The following is a 21,683-nucleotide window of genomic DNA, read 5'->3' on the forward strand; positions in this document are numbered from 1 at the left end:
TCTCAATTCCAGCAGGTGCAGACCCAGAGCCATCAAACGAATTTTGAAAGAAACAAATTTCAGTAAAGGAGTGAGTAAGAAGCCTTAATCAAAAAAAAATGTGGAATTCTTAAAATCTTTTAAAGCTGGACAGAACTAGTGATTAGGGAGTGATGAATTAACAGAGGATTTGAATGGTTGGAGTAGGAATATTAACCTCCTCTATGGGTCAAATCATGATGGTACTGTCTATGGTGCCAGTCTGCCTGCATTCCTCAGACCTAGGTGCAGAGGGACAATGGAGCTGATAGGTGTACCCATCAGTCAGGTCAAGGAGGAGCAATGTGTGTGGTGAAGCTGCTGGGTGCTGACTACTGAGTTCTCATTCTGAATTGGCCCAATAACACTGACAGGAGAGAAGTTGATGGCAGAGCTCTTGAAGTTTTTTTTGGGGGTAAATGTAAACTGGTTTTGATATTCCTAGAAATGCCTACAGTATTTAAAATGAAGGATAAATCATTGAGGCTCTTGGCGAAGTTAATTGTTCTTTAAATTCCCCCTTTAGGAAACCATGGTGACTTTGGCCTATTTTAACATGTACCCTGAAAACACATCCTTAACAATAGACTCCAACATCTTCCCAAGCACTGAGGTCAGACTAACTGGCTATAATTACCTTTCTTCTGCCTCTCTCCTTTCCAGAAGAGTGGAGTGACATTTGTAATTTTTCAGTCCTCTGGAGCCATGCCAGAATCAATTGATTCTTGGAAGATCACTACTAATGCCCCCACAAACTCTTCAACCACCTCCTTCAGATCCCTGAGGTGAGGAACATCAGGTCCAGGTGACTCATCTACCTTCAGATCTACCTCCCTAGTAATGGCAATTTCACTCACATCTGCCTCCTGACATTCTCGAACTTCTGGCATACTACTAGTGTCTTCCACAGTGAAGACTGATGGAAAATACTTATTCAATTTGTCTATTTCTTTGCCCCATTACAACCTCTCCAGCATCATTTTCCAGCGGTCTGATATCTACTCTCACCTCTCTTAAACTTGGCATATCTGAAGAAACTTTTGGTATCCTCTTTAATATTATTGATCAGCTTACCTTCATATTCCATCTTTTCCTTCTTCGTGACTTTTTTTTTTAAAGTTGCCTTCTGTTTGTTTGTTTGTTTTTTTTTAAAAACTTCCCAAGACCACACTAATTTTATTTTCCTTCTCAACCCCATCCTCCTGCATTCTCCCCATAACCTTTGATACTTAATAATCAAGAATCTATCTACCTCCACTTTAACTATACCCAATGTCTTAGCTTTCACAGCTGTCTGTGACAATGAATTCCAACACAAAATCCTCTGGCTAAAGAAATTCCTCATGCTAGTGCACGATACCTTGCATCTAATTAACAACATGCTTCATCTGGGAGTCCTTCCCGTTAACACTGGACAGTAAAACTGCATTAGTGTTTTAGAACACTTACTGTGTGATTTTGTCATGAACCCATTGGTCAGTCAAACCAACAATAGCCCACCTGGAAAGGAGATAGGCAAAACATTACTGCAAATAGTAAAATACTGTAAGTTGCAAAGTCTGTAACAATGTATGATCAAGCAAACATGCATTAATGACAGAATTTTCTACACTGATGAAGGGATTGCTTACCACAGCATGTCATTCGAGTCCTTTGACATGATCCAGGCCAGTTCAAATATTACCATGGCAGACTGCAGGTAAATAACAGGATTATTAATTGATCAGCTCTGGTCATTTATATTAATCAAGGACCTCCGCCACTGTTCAGTATTTTAAACTTCTTCCAAATAAACGCTTCAGATGCTTTTCAATCAAATCTCATGTTATCAGTTTCCAGCTGTCCTTGGAATTTATAAACTCATTGGTCTGCAGTTTGTAGTTGTGTTAACAATGCGAGTCAGATTTGTTGACATTATTGTGTAAAATTGATAGCAACACGTGCAGTTAAATGGAGAAACACAAGTCACTAATACCCTAATCCTGCACAGGATGTACTGGCAGTCTTCATACAGGCTAACAGGAATGTGACACGAACTTCAAAACATCTTCACATTTTAATTATACCATCTTTGCTGCTAAATAAAAGGTCAACATTTTCAGTTAATGAGGTGACAGTATGGTTAGATATATTGCTCTGGAGCATGTGAGACCAAGCCCACTGAAAGATACCAGCAGCTGTGGTGGTGGCGGGACACGAGAGCTGAACTTGCTGCAGTCCAGAGGTGAGATCCCAAATGCCCTGCCCGAAGTGCAAATCTGCTTTAACACAACAGACCTGGGAGCAGATCTGGTCTTCGGATCTCAATTTATTTATTTATTTATTTTTAAATATAAAATGTCTTCAACATTCAGAGATATTTAAAGACCATTAACATAGAAATATTGAGAAAAATACTTCCTGTGGATGCTCATTATGATTGATAATCTTATAGCTGCTTGACCAATCAAACTCAAAACACTACAACTATATACATATAAATATAAAACAGGCAACAGGCCCCAATGCTATTATAACAAGTGGCAATCTTGAATTTATTCAGCAACTGGTACCTGAAGCATCACAAATTAACTGAAGAATTTTATGAATGTAGAGCAAGATTAAGATTTAAAATAAGATTCTTTGTCACATGAACATCAAAACATTCAGTAAAATATGCTATTTTAGCAACAACATCCAACACAGCCAGGTATGCTGGGAGCGTCCCACAAGTTTTGCCAAGTTCATAGCATGCCCATAGCTTACTGACCCTAATCCATATGCCTTCTTAGAAAATGTCGGAGGAAAGCAGAGCACTCGGCAGAAACCCGCGTGATTTCCTTACAGACTGTGGCAAGAAACGAATGCTGATCTTCTGATTGCTGATGTACATTAACAGGTATCCCACGTACTGCCCCAATATGCATTAGTAAAAATTATGTCAACATACCGCCATAAATTGGTATTGAGAGCAGTGTTTAATTTATAAATAGATCATTGGCGTATTTTTGTACTCAAATGAACAGAGACAAGACCTTGGTTTAACACCTCTTTCAAAAGTTGCTACTATCAACAATCAAGCAGGCTCTGGAACATGAGCCTGGCTGAATATTTATACTGCTGTGTAAACTCAGTATGTGGTTGCAAGCCTTATTCCAGAATCAGAGTTCTTACTTCAGGGCAACATTTTCGCAATATGCAGGACAGCCATATTGTCAGAGCTATCATGTTTCAGATAAGACAATAAAGTCATGTCAAAAGAATAGGAAGTTTCCGGTGCTCTGATGGTCAGCCACAATCCAACTGTGCTTTGTGACCTTGCTGTGTGCAGAATTGTCCATCACTTTTCTAACAATGACTGCACTTCAGAGGCTATTTACTGACTTTGAAAGCAGTTAGGGGTGATACAAGAATACAAAAGCTCTGTACTAAATTGTCAATTCTGATGCCAGACTTGGAATACTAACTGATACTATAAAACATTGGTGCAGGTAAATGAGGCTGAATATTCAGGGTCCACTACATTGACAAGGGAAGAAAAAGTATAGTGAAAAAATGGTTTAATTAGTTTGTTTCAGTGAATTAGAAATGTATACCTCAGTGAAAAGAGATTCCAAAAAAATGAGAAAAGCTAGAGGCAAACAATCCATTTGAGTGTGCTGGACTGGAAGGATATAGCATTACGCTTGAAGGAAATGTTTCCTGTCTGTCACGGACTGGAATCTAAGATTGCAGGAAATCATGACCATACGCAAACTTGATTCAGGGAAACTTTCCATACAACCTTTTAAGAATTCATTAAAAGGATCACATTTACTTGAAGGCAAAGATTACAAGTGAATAAGCTGTGCTCATTAGCTCAGTGTTTTTTTTTGCTGATTTTCAAAATTAATTTGCATGCCATCAGGCTCCAACAGTGCACTGGGTACTGAAAACCTGTATGGATCAACTGGCAGGAGTGTTTCAAGGACATCTTCAACCTCTCACTTCCCCTCTCTTCAGATTACTGAATGGCCCACAAACGCTGTCCTTACTCTTTTTTACTGCACTATTTTGTAATTTACAATAATTTTATTTCTTTGTATTCTACTTCTGCTGCAAAACAACACATTGCAGTTCCAAAACAGCTCTTTATCTCCCACAAAATACAATGAAGTAGCTCAATTAATGTTTTTTCTCCAGATGCTTCGAGTAGATGTTGAGAATTTTGTAGCTGTGAAGAGCAAGGGCAAGGATGGTTAGCCATGGGCAAGGATGGTTAGCCATGCCCATCAAGCATTTGAAAATGATCACCACTCCAGAAACAGTCAGGCTGTAAAGAATTTACTTTCTCATTTATGGCCTGTGCTGTAGGTCAACAAAAGGATAAGGAACAATTTATTCCTGTGTTTGGTTATCAGACTGTGTCACGCTAAGAATCCTCGCAGTGACTGAACACATTGTGACTAGAACCGAGGAATGAAAGGAAAATGGATACAAAAACAAATGTAAATATGCTTGTCCTGCTACCTTTGGCATTCTCAAAGCATAACAACTTAAAGTTTGTAGAACAGGTCAAGAATTCAAAGATGACATTCAGAGGATGAAGGATTAATGCATCATGCTTTGCTTAGACCACATACAGTACTTTCGCAGAGCATTTTTGAAAGAAGAGAGATGAACTTTCCAACAACCACAAAAATCCTTTGAATGGATCTGCCCATTTATCTGGGCAAAGTATTTTTATGAATCATCCCGAATATATCATCTTCAAGTGGAAATGGCTGGATTATGACACACACGTCATCATTCTCTCCAGGAAAGACAGCTCCTGCTTCAAAGAATATACATGAATAGATGTTTAGCCTCAGAGCTGTATGCCTCACAAAGACCAAGTAGCACAGGGTGGACTGCACATTCTTCTGCTCACACTGAAGGGCAGAAGGAAAATTCAGTTCCTCTAAGCAAGCAAGATTGTTGCTAAAATCCTGATAATACAGAATAGAACTTTGCCATAATCCGTTGAAAAGTGAAAGATTTCTTTCATAAAAGAGCAAAAATGCAGCACGTTTCCATGTATTTAAAAAGTTATTTCAAGGACCTACACATTGCTAGCAAGCAAAAATTTATGACTAGCATACAAAAATATCTTGGTGTTGTAAGGGAAGAAATTGCAGAATTTAAATATACTAAAAGAGGCATTTCCGCACGCTGAATAGTACAAATGAACAGAGTTTGATATACTAACTGGAGCCGTCTGCTGTTTACAATAGCTTAGGTATAGTAGAACTCATATTGAGGTGCTTTGATGAAAACTGAAATCAAAAGGAGAGGTATTTAAAAGGAAAGCGGAGATAAAAATTTATAACGAGGTTCCAAGTAGATACAATGAAGAGGAGCATTAGCATTAGCATTCTACTGTCAAGGATAGTCAACATGGCTTTGTGAAGGGAAGGTTGTGCCTCACAAGCCTATTTAAGTTTTTTTTGAAGAGGTAACAAAAGAAATTAGAAACATAGAAAATGGGTATAGGAGTAGGCCAGTCGGCCCTTCAAGCCTGCACCGCCATTCAGTACGATCATGGCTGATCATCCAACTCAGAACCCGGTACCTGCCTTTTCTCCATACCCCCTGATCCCTTTAGCCACAAAGGCCATATCTAACTCGCTCTTAAATATAGCCAATGAACTGGCCTCAACTGTTTCCTGTGGCAGAGAATTCCACAGATTCACCACTCTGTGTGAAGAAGTTTTTCCTAATCTCGGTCCTAAAAGGCTTCCCCTTTATCCTCAAACTGTGACCCCTCGTTCTGGACTTCCCCAACATCGGGAACAATCTTCCTGCATCTAGCCTGTCCAATCCCTTTAGAATTTTATACATTTCAATAAGATCCCCCCTCAATCTTCTAAATTCCAGTGAGTATAAGCCTAGTCGATCCAGTCTTTCATCATATGAAAGTCCTGCCATCCCAGGAATCAATCTGGTGAACCTTCTTTGTACTCCCTCTATGGCAAGAATGCCTTTCCTCAGATTAGGGGACCAAAACTGCACACAATACTCCAGGTGTGGTCTCACCAATGCCTTGTAGTACCTCCCTGCTCCTGTACTCGAATCCTCTTGCTATGAATGCCAGCATACCATTTGCCTTTTTCACCGCCTGCTGTACCTGCATGCCCACTTTCAATGACTGGTGTACAATGACACCCAGGTCTCCTTGCACCTCCCCTTTTCCTAATCGGCCACCATTCAGATAATAATGTTTTCCTGTTCTTGCCACCAAAGTAGATAACCTCACATTTATCCACATTAAATTGCATCTGCCATGAACTTGCCCACTTACCTAACCTATCCAAGTCACCCTGCATCCTCTTAGCATCCTTCTCATAGCTAACACTGCCGTCCAGCTTCGTGTCATCCGCAAACTTGGAGATGCTGCATTTAATTCCCTCGTCTAAGTCATTAATATATATTGTAAACAACTGGTGTCCCAGCACTGAGCCTTGTGGTTCCCCACTAGTCACTGCCTGCCATTCTGAAAAGGTCCCGTTTATTCCCACTCTTTGCTTCCTGTCTGGCAACCAATTCTCTATCCACATCAATACATAGAACATAGAATAGTATAGCACAGTACAGGCCCTTCGGCCCACAATGTTGTGCCGACCCTCAAACCCTGCCTCCCATATAAGCCCCCACCTTAGATTCCTCCATATACCTGTCTAATAGTCTCTTAAACTTCACTAGTGTATCTGCCTTCACCACTGACTCAGGCAGTGCATTCCACGCACCAACCACTCTCTAAGTAAAAAACCTTCCTCTAATATCCCCCTTGAACTTCCCACCCCTTACTTTAAAGCCATGTCTTCTTGTATTGAGCAGTGGTGTCCTGGGGAAGAGGTGCTGGCTATCCACTCTATCTATTCCTATTATTATCTTGTACACCTCTATCATGTCTCCTCTCATCCTTCTTCTCTCCAAAGAGTAAAGCCCTAGCTCCCTTAATCTCTGATCATAATGCATACTTTCTAAACCAGGCAGCATCCTGGTAAATCTCCTCTGTACCCTTTCCAATGCTTCCACATCCTTTCTATAGTGAGGTGACTAGAACTGGACACAATACTCCAAGTGTGGCCTAACCAGAGTTTTATAGAGCTGCATCATTACATCGCGACTCTTAAACTCTATCCCTCGACTTATGAAAGCTAACACCGCATAAGCTTTCTTAACTACCCTATCCACCTGTGAGGCAACTTTCAGGGATCTGTGGACATGTACCCCGAGATCCCTCTGCTCCTCCACACTACCAAGTATCCTGCCATTTACTATGTACTCTGCCTTGGAGTTTGTCCTTCCAAAGTGTACCATACCCCCAATAGTGTGTGCTTTAAGTTTGCACACTAATCTCCTGTGTGGGACCTTGTCAAAAGCCTTTTGAAAATCCAAATATACCACATTCATTGGTTCTCCCCTATCCACTCTACTAGTTACATCCTCAAAAAATTCTATTGATGAGGGTAGGGTGGTAGATGTGGTCTACATGGATTTTAGCAAGGCCTTTGACAAGGTCCTCCATGAGGGACTCATTCAGAAAGTCATGAGGCATGGGATCAGCGGAACCTTAGCTGTTTGGATAAAAAAATTGGATTAAAGGAAGAAAGCAGAGGGTAGTAGTGGAAGGAAAGTATTCTGCCTGGAGGTCGGTGACTAGTGCAGTGCCGCAAGGATCTGTCCTGAGACCCCTGCTCTCTGTGATTTTTATAAATGACCTGGATGAAGAGGCGGAAGGATGGGTGAGTAAGCTTGCAGACGACATGAAGATTGGAGGAGTTGTGGATGGAGCTGTAGGTTGTTGAAGGTTACAAGAGGATATAGACAGGATGCTGAGTTGGGCAGAAAAGTGGAAGATGGAGTTCAATCCGGATAAGTGTGAGGTGATGCATTTTGGAAGGACAAACCAGAAGGCTGAGTACAGGGTTAATGGTCGGTTACTTAAGAGTGTGGATGAACAGAGGGACCATGGGGTTCAAATCCATACATCCCCCAAGATCGCTGCACAGGTTGATAGGATAGTTAAGGCAGCCTAGGGATGCTAGGCTTCATTAATAGGGGGATTGAGTTCAAGAGTAGAGAGGTCATGTTGCAAGTCCACAAATCTCTGGTGAGACCACACTTAGAGTATTGTGTTCAGTTCTGGTCACCTCATTATAGGAAGGATGTGGAAGCTATGGAGAGGGTGCAGAGGAGATATACCAAGATGTTGCCTGGATTGGAAAACAAGTCTTATGAGGCAAGGTTATCAGAGCTGGGACTTTTCTCTTTGGAGCGTAGAAGGATGATAGGGGACTTGATAGAGGTCTGCAAGATTATGAGAGGCATAGATAGGGTGGATAGCCAGTTCCTGTTTCCCAGGGCATGAATAGCAAACACCAGGGGGCATATGTACAAAGTTAAGGACGGGAAGTTTAGGGGAGACATCAGGGGTAAGTTGTTGGGTTTTTTTTTATAAATAAACACACACACAGTTGTGGGTGCCTGGAATGACTTGCTGGTGGTGGAGGCTAGAACATTAGGGGTATTTAAGAGCCTCTTAGTCGGGCACATAGATGAAAGAAAAATAGAGGGTTACGGGGTAGTGTGGGTTTAGTAAGATTTTAAGGAATATATGGGTCGGCATAACATCGAGGGCCGAAGGGCCTGTACTGTGTTGTAGTACTCTACTGTCAAGTGTCCTGACAGAAGATATGGAATGCATTCGGTACACATTCCACCACAATGTCCAAAAGGAATAAGGGTATTTGGCAGTGGATATGAACTTGACAATGATCAGAAATGAAAGTTGAAGGACTAATCTCTGTAGAACGAGAGGAAGTTGAGACACAGGCAATGAGTTCTCAGAAGATTATGAAATCTTCATTCACTTAATCTCATGATTATAATGTGTACAAAATCTTGGCATGAATACATTCATAAGTTTGTTTCCCCCCCCCCTTCTTTTAAAAAGGGAAAGTAGTGTGATGCAAGTAGTTTGATTAGATTAGCTGTCAGTATATCTGTTACTGCAAGACTGGTGGAATTACACCACGTGGATATTTTAATGACTGCCACAGGAAAGTTTCAAGTTTCAACATGCCACATTGTGGGCTTGCAGTCATATGCAAGCCAGATTAGGCAAGTACAGTACATATTCATGACAGTTGAGTGGCATCACAATGAGATTTGACCCACATAACCAAATTGTCAATGTACCCCATCCCCCTGTGAAAGATTCTTTTCTCTGGAAATAAATGTTCACTATCAAAACCAGAGAGAAATCTCATGGAACTGGCTACTTTGGGAGTTACTATATCTCTAAATAAATAAAATTGACAAAGTGAAGAATAGGCCTTTTGTGCCACACCAGCAGCAATCCCCAATTTAACCCTAATCTATTCTGGACACAACGACATCAGACCCAGGCAATGAACAAACGATGATGAGGAAGCAGTGTGCATGTGGCAAAATTTGCAAGAACGATCGCGGCTTGAAGATCCACCAAGTGAGGATGAAGTGTTTGGCGGGAGCAGGAGCAGCACAACGCGCAGGTGTCCAAACTGGTGAGACAAAGGAGGGGCCAGGCCCGGAGTCACCCCATAGTGCCAAATGTTGCAAACTAATCCCTCTAACATGAAGTCTAACAGGAGGTGGATCAAATGGCCTGCAGCTAACATGACTTCACTGTGGAAACAGTTTGATGAAGATGTTAACCAAATTCTGGAGGAAACGGCGAAGGGAAAGGGTCGATAGGAAGCTGCAAGCCATGACAACAATTATTGTCAGTATCGCAGCTGAATGATTCGGAGAAGAGGAGAAGGAAGGCTCCAAAGAATCAATTTGGTATCAATTCCAAAGAAGAAGCATACAAATTAGCCAGAAAAAGCAGCTCACCTGAGGACTGGGAGAAATTCAGAGTTCAGCAGAGGAGAGCAAAGGGCTTAATTAGGAAGGGGAAAAAAGATTATGAGAGAAAACTGGCAGGGAACATAAAAACTGACTGTAAAAGCTTTTATAGGTATGTGAAAAGAAAAAGATTGGTTAAGACAAATGTAGGTCCCCTACAGACAGAAACAGGTGAATTGATTATGGGGAGCAAGGACATGGCAGACCAATTGAATAATTACTTTGGTTCTGTCTTCACTAAGGAGGACATAAATAATCTTCCAGAAATAGTAGGGGACAGAGGGTCCAGTGAGATGGAGGAACTGAGGGAAATACATGTTAGTAGAGAAGTGGCGTTAGGTAAATTGAAGGGATTAAAGGCAGATAAATCCCCAGGGCCAGATGGTCTGCATCCCAGAGTGCTTAAGGAAGTAGCCCAAGAAATAGTGGATGCATTAGTGATAATTTTTCAAATCTCTTTAGTTTCTGGACTAGTTCCTGAGGATTGGAGGGTGGCTAATGTAACCCCACTTTTTAAAAAAGGAGGGAGAGAGAAACCGGGGAATTATAGACCGGCTAGCCTAACGTCGGTGGTGGGGAAACTGCTGGAGTCAGTTATCAAAGATGTGATAACAGCACATTTGGAAAGCGGTGAAATCATCGGACAAAGTCAGCATGGATTTGTGAAAGGGAAATCATGTCTGACGAAACTCAGAATTTTTTGAGGATGTAACCAGTAGAGTGGATAGGGGAGAACCAGTGGATGTGGTATATTTGGATTTTCAAAAGGCTTTTGACAAGGTCCCACACAGGAGATTGGTGTGCAAACTTAAAGCACACGGTATTGGGGGTATGGTATTGATGTGGATAGAGAACTGGTTGGCATACAGGAAGCAAAGAGTGGGAATAAACAGGACCTTTTCAGAATGGCAGGCAGTGACTAGTGGGGTACCGCAAGGCTCAGTGGTGGGACCCCAGTTGTTTACAATATATATTAATGACTTGGATGAGGGAATTAAATGCAGCATCTCCAAGTTTGCGGATGACACGAAGCTGGGCGGCAGTGTTGGCTGTGAGGAGGATGCTAAGAGGATGCAGGGTGACTTGGATAGGTTGGGTGAGTGGGCCAATTCATGGCAGATGCAATTTAATGTGGATAAATGTGAAGTTATCCACTTTGGTGGCAAAAACAGGAAAACAGATTATTAGCTGAATGGTGGCCGATTAGGAAAAGGGGAGGTGCAATGAGACCTGGGTGTCATTATACACTAATCATTGAAAGTGGGCATGCAGGTACAGCAGGTGGTGAAAAAGGGGAATGGTATGCTGGCATTCATAGCGAGAGGATTTGAGTACAGGAGCAGGGAGGTACTACTGCAGTTGTACAAGGCCTTGGTGAGACCACACCTGGAGTATTGTGTGCAGTTTTGGTTCCCGAATCTGAGGAAAGACATCCTTGCCATAGAGGGAGTACAAAGAAGGTTCACCAGATTGATTCCTGGGATGGCAGGACTTTCATATGATGAAAGACTGGATGAACTAGGCTTGTACTCGTTGGAATTTAGAAGATTGAGGGGGGATCTTATTGAAACATATAAAATCCTAAAGGGATTGGACAGGCTAGATGCAGGAAGATTGTTCCCCATGTTGGGGGAGTCCAGAACGAGGGGTCACAGTTTGAGGATAAAGGGGAAGCCTTTTAGGACCGAGATTAGGAAAAACTTCTTCACACAGAGAGTGGTGAATCTGTGGAATTCTCTGCCACAGGAAACAGTTGAGGCCAGTTCATTGGTTATATTTAAGAGGGAGTTAGATATAGCCCTTGTGGCTAAAGGGATCGGGGGTATCGAGGAAGGCTGGTGCAGGGTTCTGAGTTGGATGATCAGCCATGATCGTACTGAATGGCGGTGCAGGCTCAAAGGGCCAAATGGCCTACTCCTGCACCTATTTTCTATGTTTCTATGTTTCTAAAACATCCTACTCGAAGAACCAAAGAGCATTGAGGATCCACAACATCAGGCAGGAGATGAAAGCGCTAAAGTCCCAGTACAAGAAGGCAGGAGAAGAGGACCGCATTGGCTTGGCCCGGCTGATGTGCATACTACGAAAGAAGATCAGGGTCCTCCGCCGGGCAGAGTGGCATCAGAGGCGGAGTCGTGAAAGGGCTCGAAAACATGCTGCCTTTATTGCCAACCCCTTCAAGTTCACCCAGGAGTTGCTGGGGGAGAAGCGTAGTGGGAAACTAGCCTGTTCGCAGGAAGACATAGATCAACATCTGAAGAAGATACATAATGATCCTGAAAGAGAGCAGGAGTTGGGAGAGTGCGACATCCTAATAGATCCACCTGAACCGGATGTGCAGTTCGACATGTCAGAGCTGCAACTAAAGGAAGTCAGAGAGGTCGTCCGCAAAGCAAGGGCACGCTCCGTTCCAGGACCGAGCAACACCTCGTACAAAGTGTACAAGAACTGCCCCAAACTCCTACTGTGTCTGTGGAAGATCCTGGGAATCTTCTGGAGAAGGGGGAAGATCCCAGAACAATGGAGAGAGGCTGAAGGGGTGTGGATCCCGAAGGAGGAAAATGTCACCCAGATAGATCAGTTTCGCATCATCTCCCTGCTGTGTGTCGAGGCGAAGATCTTCTTCGGTGCAGTTTCTAACCGGCTGTGCACCTACCTAGCAAAGAACACCTATATTGATATATCAGTCCAGAAGGGTGGCATTTCAGGGATGCCGGGCTGTCTGGAGCACATCGGTGTGGTGACACAGCTCATCAGGGAGGCCAGAGAGAACAAGGGCAACCTGTCAGTGTTGTGGCTCGATTTGGCAAATGCATATGGCTCCATTCCGCACAAGCTGGTGCAGCTCACACTGTCCAAATATCACGTCCCCAGCAGAATCAGAGACCTTAATGCTGATTATCACAGTAACTTCAGGATGAGGGTCTCTTCAGAAGCAATTACATCAACCTGGCACAATGTGGAGATCGGCATCATCACAGGGTGCACTATCTCAGTGACACTGTTCTCCCTAGCCATGAACATGCTCACTAAGTCTGCTGAACCAGAGTGCAGAGGGCCCAGAATAAATTCCGCTCAACGGCAACCACCTATCAGGGCATTCATGGACGACCTCACAGTCACCACAGAATCAGTCCCAGGCTGCCGGTGGATTCTGCAGGGGCTCGAAAAGCTGGTGGAGTGGTCCCAGATGCGTTTCAAACCTGCCAAATCAAGATCGATAGTGCTGACGAAAGGGAAGGTAGAGAACAAGTTCCAGTTCAGCATCGCAGGCACAGCCATCCCAACCATCACAGAAAAGCCAGTCAAGAGCTTAGGCAAAGTTTTTGACAGCTCTTTAAGGGACACAACATCCGTTCAGGCAATCTGAACCAAGTTGGATGGCTGGCAAAAATCTGTGGACAAGTCTGGCCTACCTGGGAAGTTTAAAGCCTGGGTGTATCAGCATGGCATTCTTCCCAGAATCCTGTGGCCCCTCCTCATCTATGCAGTTCCGATCTCAACAGTCGAAACCTTGGAGAGGAGGGTTAGCAACCACCTCAGGAGATGGCTGGGGCTACCAAAGAGCCTGAGCAGCATCGCACTCTATGGACACTTCAACAAACTGCAACTGCCCTTCAAATCCTTGGAGGAAGAATTCAAGGTAACAAGAGACAGAGAAGTGCTACAGTATAGGGACTCAAGTGACCCGAAGGTGGCTAGAGCAGGGATCCAAGTAAGTACTGGCAGGAAGTGGAGGGCATGGGAAGCTGTTCAGGAAGCAGAGGCAAGGCTGTGTCACAGGAGGCTGGTGGGAGTGGTTACACGAGGCTGAGCAGGGCTTAGGATCCTTTCCAACTCCCCAAATGGACAACAGAGGGAAGGAAAGGGGTCGTCTAGTTCAGGAGGAGGTGAGAGCAGTAGTAGAGGAGACGAGAGCCTGCAAGGCGGTGGGGATGAAGCAACAGGGAGCTTGGACAAGGTGGGAGAATGCGGTTGAGAGGAAAGTGACCTGGGCTGATTTTTGGAAAGTCGAACCACACCGCATCCAATATCTCATCCAGGCAGTGTACGATGTGCTTCCAAGCCCATCAAACCTGTACACATGGGGCAAGGCAGAGTCATCTGCGTGCCCACTGTGCTCCAAGCGAGGAACCCTGGAGCACATCCTCAGTGGCTGTGCAAGGGCACTTGGTGAGGGACGGTACAGGTGGAGGCATGATCAGGTCCTGAAGACCATCGCTGAAACCGTCAGTGCAGGAGTTGAGTGGGCGAAGCGGTCCCGACCCTCCAAGCAGACCACTGCCTTTTTCAGAGCTGGGGAGCAGCCAATACCTGCCAAAAGAACATCTGCAGGCATTCTGACCTCTGCAAGGGACTGGCAGCTGTTGGTGGACCTCGAACGGCAGCTGAAGTTCCCCAACCATATCGCAGCCACCACCATGCGACCAGTCATTGTCCTAGTGTCTGAGTCTACTAAGCAAGTGGTGCTGCTGGAGCTGACAGTCCCATGGGAAGATAGCTTGGAGGAGGCCTTTGAAAGGAAGCTCGGAGAGCGAGGTGTCTCCCAGTGGATGTTGGTTGTAGGGGATTCGTAGCCCGTTCCTTAGTTAGAGCCTTCAGCATTTTGGGCATCGAGGGAGAGAGGAACAGGAGAGCCATCCGCAGTACCACCGATGCGGCAGAGAGGGCCTCAAGATGGCTGTGGCTCAAAAGAGGGAAGCCATGGTGTCAAAAGTAGCTAGCCATCTGGACACAAGCTGGGGTCTGATCAGCCCCGGCTGGGTCACCTGGAGGAGGTTGTATGATGTTGAAAGACCCGAAAGACCCAATGATTCCAGGAACATCACTGAAGATGTGTCCAGAAGCATCAGTAGATGTATGTACACAGCACAAGACAATTTACAATGATCACTTAACCTACTAACCGGTATATCTTTGGACTGTGGGAGGAAACCGTAGCACCTGGAGGAAGCTCACGCATTCCACGGGGAGGAAGTACAAACTCCTTACAGAGGATGTCAGAATTGAACTCTGAACCCTGAATCCCCAAGCTATAATTGTGTTAACCACTATGCTACCGTGGTGCCCCATATATCGTCTACTTTGGCTTCTAGGAAGGGGATTTCAGCAAACCCATTATCCCACTCTTTCCCTATAGCACAGTATGTTAGTCTATCAAGTGCATATCCGATTCCCTTCTGAGGTCATTGATCGATGCTGTTTGCATTACCCTTAGGAGGCACAGAATAACCTGGAATGACATTGAATGGCATAAATTTTCACCAAACTTAAGTTTTTAAAAAAAAATATAGTTAAACAGCATCTTTACATTCACATAATGATTTTTAATACGTACTGAAGTCCCATGGTATTCATATTGTTCATATTCAAATAAGATCTCTCGCCTGTAAAAGAACAGATGGATTGTCAGTATTCTGATTCATGACTTGGAGATATACCATTAAGTCTGTCAACTTAAGGTTGGGAACTGCTGTGCTACAATCTCACATTCATTTCATACAGAAAAGAATGTTCAAAAATATAATAAATAAATATTGCGCAGCAAAATTAATTTGTAAATTTCTTTAGAGATTCAGCATAGAACAGGCCTTTCGTTGCACACCAACCAGCATCCCATCTATTTGACCCTTGCACAATCACAGGGCAATTTACAATGAGCAATTAACCCACTACCTGTACATCTTTGGAATGTGAGAGGAAACCGGAGCATCCGGAGTAAGCCCACGTGGTCATCTTTTGGACAATTTCCTCTCTTGCCCTAATAAAACTTTACTTCCCATTTAGTTTGTAAAGTACATGTAATGTCTGAAAGTAGGTGTTCACTCATGTCTATAAAACATGATCTCTTCCAATATCCAGAAGTCTGAGGTCTCTAGGTTTGCTTCCTGTAACAAGCTTGGTTTGCTAGCTTTTTCTTCCATTCTTAGCAAGCATCTGCAGGTTCACACCCTTTGCTGCTGCATTGACCCCTGTGAGCTTCTGACCACAATTACTCTATTACCAAAACTGTCCACTTCCATCTGCATAACACTCATCCCAACCAACTCAGTTGCTGAAATCATTATTCACGCTTTTACTACATCTAAATCAATGCTCTCTGATCAGCTTTTGGTTTCCTTCCACAATTCAGTTGCCTTACCTTTTAATTATTCCAAGTCTCACCTACCCTTCACACCCTAGCTCACTGAACTCAGTCAAGTAATAGTCACATTAAAATCTTTATGCAAATCCCCACACAGTCTGCTCCATTCCTGCACCAAAAATCATCTCGTCCAGAAAGCCACTTAGATGTCTGTGATCCTCCAGTGCATAGTTTCTCCTTAAGATGCCACTTACAAACTTTCTCTTTAACTAAACACTAGATTAGCTCAATTATGTAAAGTTGAAAATTTGTAGATCTTTTAGGAGTATACTGGAATTGCCAATCTATCTTTAGCAAAGGCATGGATGAGGATTTCAGCAGTAGTTGATGAGAACTCAGGTCATTTAAGGTGAAGTGGGCGATGGATAGATGGACAGACAGACAGACAGACACTGCCCTGTTAAGTAGTTTGGGACATTTTACATTGAAGATACTATCATAAACACCTGCTGTGTTACTAAGGTAAGGAGTAACTTTGTTGAATAGATGTTGAGGGAATTGCTGTAAAGTAAAATTACAATCCTGGAAAAAAAATGGAGATTTTCTTATTAAAAATGTGTACAATCCACAAAAGGGTAGAGAACCTGAAATAATCGATGAGAAGAAGAAAATATTTCATAAAGTGCTGTTAGAGATGAAATTTATGGGTACTCTCTGCTCATTGATATGTAAGATTACTTCTCTGTGCAGCAGCAAGCAACTAGCACACATCAGCATGAAAATGAGTCAAATATAAAAATGAAGGGTAAAAGACAAAAGGACGCACTGTTACTCTAGTTAAGAGAACACAATGAAAAGTACATAGGATATAGAATAGTACACACATTACAGGCCCTTCGGCCCACAACGTTGTGCCGACCCTTAAGCACTGCCTCCCATATAACACCCCCCCAAACTTAAATTCCTCCATATACCTGCCTAGTAGTCTCTTAAATTTCACGAGTGTATCTGCCTCCACCACTAACTCAGGCTGTACATTCCATGCACCAACCACTCTCTGAGTAAAAAACCTTCCTCTAATATCCCCTTTGAACTTCCCACCCCTTAGCTTAAAGCCATGTCCTCTTGTATTCAGCAGTGGTGTCCTGGGGAAGAGGCACTGGCTATCCACTCTATCTATTCCTCTTATTATCTTGTACACCTCTATCATGTCTCCTCTCATCCTCCTTCTCTCCAAAGAGTAAAGCCCTAGCTCCCTTAATCTCTGATCACAAGGTATACGCTCTAAACCAGGCTGCATCCTGGTAAATCTCCTCTGAACCCTTTCCAATGCTTCCACATCCTTCCTGTACTGAGACGACCAGAACTGGACACAGTACTCCAAGTGAGGCCTAACCAGAGTTTCATAGAGCTGCATCATTACATTGCGACTCTTAAACTCTATCCCTTGACTTATGAAAGCTAATCCCCATAAGCTTTCTTAACTACCCTATCTACCTGTGAGGCAACTTTCAGGGATCTGTGGACATGTACCCCCAGATCCCTCTGCTCCTCCACACTACCAAGTATCCTGCCATTTACTTTGTACTCTGCCTTGGAGTTTGTCCTTCCAATGTGCACCACCTCACACTTCTCCAGGTTGAACTCCATCTGCCACTTCTCAGCCCACTTCTGCATCCTATCTGTCTCTCTGCAATCTTCAACAATCCTCTACACTATCCACAACACCACCAACCTTTGTGTCGTCTGCAAACTTGTCAACCCACCCTTCTACCCCCACATCCAAGTCATTAATAAAAATCACGAAAAGTAGGGGTCCCAGAACCGATCCTTGTGGGACATCACTTGTCAAAACCATCCAATTCGAATGTACTCCCTCCACCACAACCTTCTGCTTTCTGCAGACAAGCCCGTTCTGAATCCACCTCCCAAACTTCCCTGGAGCTCATACCTTCTGACTTTCTGAATAAGTCTACCATGTGGAACCTTGTCAAATGCCTTACTAAAATCCATGTAGATCACATCCACTGCACTACCCTCATCTATATGCCTGGTCACCTCCTCAAAGAGGCTGCTTGTCAGGCTTATGAGACATGATCTGCATTTCACAAAGCCATGCTGACTGTCCCTGATCAGACCATGATTCTCTAAATGCCCAGAGATCCTAACTCTGAGAATCTTTTCCAACAGCTTTCCCACCACAGATGTAAGGCTCACTGGTCTATAATTACCCGGACTATCTCTACTACCTTTTTTGAACAAGGGGACATCATTCGCCTCCCTCCAGTCCTCTGGTACCATTCCTGTGGACAACAAGGACATAAAGATCCTAGCCAGAGGCTCAGCAGTTTCTTCCCTTGCCTCGTGGAGCAGCCTGGGGAATATTCCATCAGGACCTGGGGACTTATCCGTCCTAATGTATTTTAACAACTCCAACACCTCCTCATCCTTAATATCAACATGCTCCAGAACACCAACCTCACTCATATTGTCCTCACCATTATCAAGTTCCCTCTCATTGGTGAATACCGAAGAGAAGTATTCATTGAGGACCTCGCTCACTTCCACAGCCTCCAGGGACATCTTCCCACCTTTATCTCTAATCGGTCCTACCTTCACTCCTGTCATCCTTTTGTTCTTCACATAATTGAAGAATGCCTTGGGGTTTTCCTTTACCCTACTTGCCAAGGCCTTCTCATGCCCCCTTCTCGCTCTCCTCAGTCCCTTCTTAAGCTCCTTTCTTGCTGCCCTATATTCCTCAATAGACCCATCTGATCCTTGCTTCCTAAACCTCATGTATGCTACCTTCTTCCGCCTGACTAGATTTTCCACCTCACTTGTCACCCATGGTTCCTTCACCCTACCATTCTTTATCTTCCTTACCGGAACAAATTTATCCCTAACATCCTGCAAGAGATCCCTAAACTTCAACCACATGTCCATAGTACATTTCCCTACAAAAACAGCATCCCAATTCAAAACCACAAGTTCTAGCCTTATAGCCTCCTAATTTGCCCTTCCCCAATTAAAAATTTTCCTGTCCTCTCTGATTCTATCCTTTTCTATGATAATGCTGAAGACCAGGGAGCGGTGGTCACTGTCCCCCAGAAGCTCACCCACTGTGAGATCTGTGACCTGACCCAGTTCGTTACCTAATACCAGATCTGGTATGGCATTCCCCCTTGTCAGCCTGTCAACATACCGTGACAGGAATCCGTCCTGGACACACTTAACAAACTGGGCCCCGACTAAACCATTGGATCTAATCAGGTGCTAATCAATATTAGGGAAGTTAATGTCACCCATGATAACAACTCTGTTATTTTTGCACTTTTCCAAAATCTGCCTCCCAAACTGCTCCTCGGTATCTCTGCTGCTACCAGGGGGCCTACAGAATACTCCCAATAGAGTAACTGCTCCCTTCCTGTTCCTGACTTCCACCCATACTGACTCAAAAGAGGATCCTGCTACATTACCCACCCTTTCTGTAGCTGTAATAGTATCCCTGACCAGTAATGCCACCCCTCCTCCCCTTTCCCCCCAATCCCCTTTAAAGCACTGAAATCCAGGAATATTGAGAATCCATTCCTGCCCTGGTGCCAGCCAAGTTTCTGTAGTGGCCACTACAAGATAATTCCATGTATGTATCCAAGCTCTCAGTCCATCACCTTTGTTCCTAATGCTTCTTGCATTGAAGTACACGCATTTTAGCCCTTCTACCTTACTACCTTTACACCCTTTATTCTGTTTCTCTTTCCTCAAAGCCTCTTTATATGGTAGATCTGGCTTTACTCCATGCACTTCTTCCACTGCTCTATCGCTCCGGGTCCCATCCCCCTGCAAATTATTTTAAACCCTCCCGAACCATGCTAGCAAATGTACCTACAAGGATATTGCACCCCCTCAAGTTCAGGTGCAACCAATCCAACCTGTAGAGGTCCCACCTTCCCCAGAAGAGATCCCAATGATCTAAAAATCTAAAACCCTGACCCCTTCACCAACTCCTCAGCCACGCATTCAACTGCCATCTACTCCAATTCTTACCATCACTGTCACGTAGCACTGGCAGCAAACCTAAAAACGCCACCCTTGAGGTCCTGTTCTTCAGCCTTCTGCCTAGTTCCCGAAACTCTCACTTCAGGACCTCATCCCTCTTCCTGCCTATGTCGTTAGTACCAACATGTATGGTTGCTTTCCCTCTCGTACCAGGATGTCGTGCACCTGGTCAGAGACATCCCGGACCCAGGCACCCAGGAGACAACAAACCATGCGGGTGTCCTTGTCACGTCCACAAAATCTCCTGTCTGCTCCCCTGACTATAGAGTCTCCTATGACGACAGCTCTCCTCTTCTCCGTCCCACCCTTCTGCACCACCGGGTCAGACTCAGTGCCGGAAGCCCTGCCACCATGGCTCACACCTGGTCGGTCGTCCCCGCCAACAGTATCCAGGACGGTAAACTTATTATTCAGGGGAATGGCTACAGGGGTGCTCTGCACTACCTGTCCGCTCACCTTCGCTTTCCCCCGCCTCTGACTGTCACCCAACGACCTGCTTCTGACAGCCTCGGTGTGACTACCTCCCTGTAGTCCTCATCTATGACTGCCTCATTTTCCCTTATGAGTCGAAGGTCATTCAGCTGCTGCTCCAGATTCCTCACACAGTCTTCCAGATCGCCCAGCCACAAGCACTTCTGCACTCTGCGGGAGAGGGGAGTTCCCCCAAGACTGCCACATCTCACACGAGAGGTACATCACCGTCTCAGGAGGCATTGTAAAGACTAACTGCGAGCAAGCTTGTCCTCCACCTCTTCTCGTCAAAGCCTCAAAGCTCCATTTCGGAGGATATTGCCTGGAATATTCCAGTTACAAGGAGACACTTGGATAGGCCGGGCTTGTTTTCTAGGAGCTAAGGCGACAGTGGGCATGCTACAAGGTGAATGCCAAAGGAAACTTTCCCCCAGCCAGTATAGATGGATATGTAGCAGTTGGTATGGATGTAGTGAACCAAAAGGACAGTTTTTGTGCTGTATTGTTCTGTCACTGCTGATCAGTCTCTTTTTTTTCACCCTCCACAAAGAGAAAAGGACAAGCTGTCCTGTGCTCAATTTGCATACTACTGATACAGAACAGAACAGAAATTATAACATTGATGGAAGTCAACTCCAATAGCCTGTACCTGCGGTCCTCCCATTCTCGTCGATGACGTCTTCGATCAATTCTCCTCTCCATGGATGCCTGGAACAGTATTATTTATTTATTTATTTATTTATTTATTTTTAACTGCAATAACAAACCCAGCAAGATATCCACTCAACATAAATGGGAGAACATGATACATAATTACCCATACTGCTGAGAATTGAGAATTATGCTTTCTCTACCAAGCATAAATGCAGTAAAATAAGATGAAGTCAGTCAGAGAAGTTCAACTCCCTTTGATTCAAGTTTATCAAATAAAGATTAATATAGAACAAAAACAATGTTCTTCATGCTTCTGTGTGCAGAACATCATAAAATTGTGAAGCAGGACTTTTTCCTAAATAATATCTTTATAAATGCATACAATTGAAACAAAGTTTCAAATTCAATGGTTTAATTTTTCCAATGTTCTTTACTCAAAGTACTGGCTTGGTGCAATAATATCGGTTCGGCACAGAGTTTTCACAAACTGACTCATTATTGTTTCTTA

At 43.9% G+C, this 21,683-nt stretch overlaps 1 protein-coding gene across 3 annotated transcripts in view; it reads right to left on the bottom strand.

Moving 5' to 3' along the window:
* Nucleotides 1–21,683, bottom strand: part of cdc45 (CDC45 cell division cycle 45 homolog (S. cerevisiae)) — a 70,861-nt gene that overhangs the window by 25,539 nt on the left and 23,639 nt on the right. For all 3 annotated transcript variants that reach the window (XR_010021204.1, XM_063073408.1, XM_063073418.1), the window contains exons 6-9: nucleotides 21,171–21,229; nucleotides 15,248–15,296; nucleotides 1,650–1,711; nucleotides 1,468–1,518 (exon numbers count right to left, since the gene is read on the bottom strand). Coding sequence is in view for 2 of the 3 variants with exons in the window: in XM_063073408.1 (XP_062929478.1) it covers nucleotides 1,468–1,518; nucleotides 1,650–1,711; nucleotides 15,248–15,296; nucleotides 21,171–21,229 (221 nt within the window). In the remaining variant the exon portion in view is untranslated. The remainder of the gene's footprint in view (nucleotides 1–1,467; nucleotides 1,519–1,649; nucleotides 1,712–15,247; nucleotides 15,297–21,170; nucleotides 21,230–21,683) is intronic.

This window comes from Mobula hypostoma, chromosome 2 (assembly GCF_963921235.1).
Source record: "Mobula hypostoma chromosome 2, sMobHyp1.1, whole genome shotgun sequence".
In the NCBI taxonomy this organism is placed as follows: Eukaryota; Metazoa; Chordata; class Chondrichthyes; order Myliobatiformes; family Myliobatidae; genus Mobula; species Mobula hypostoma.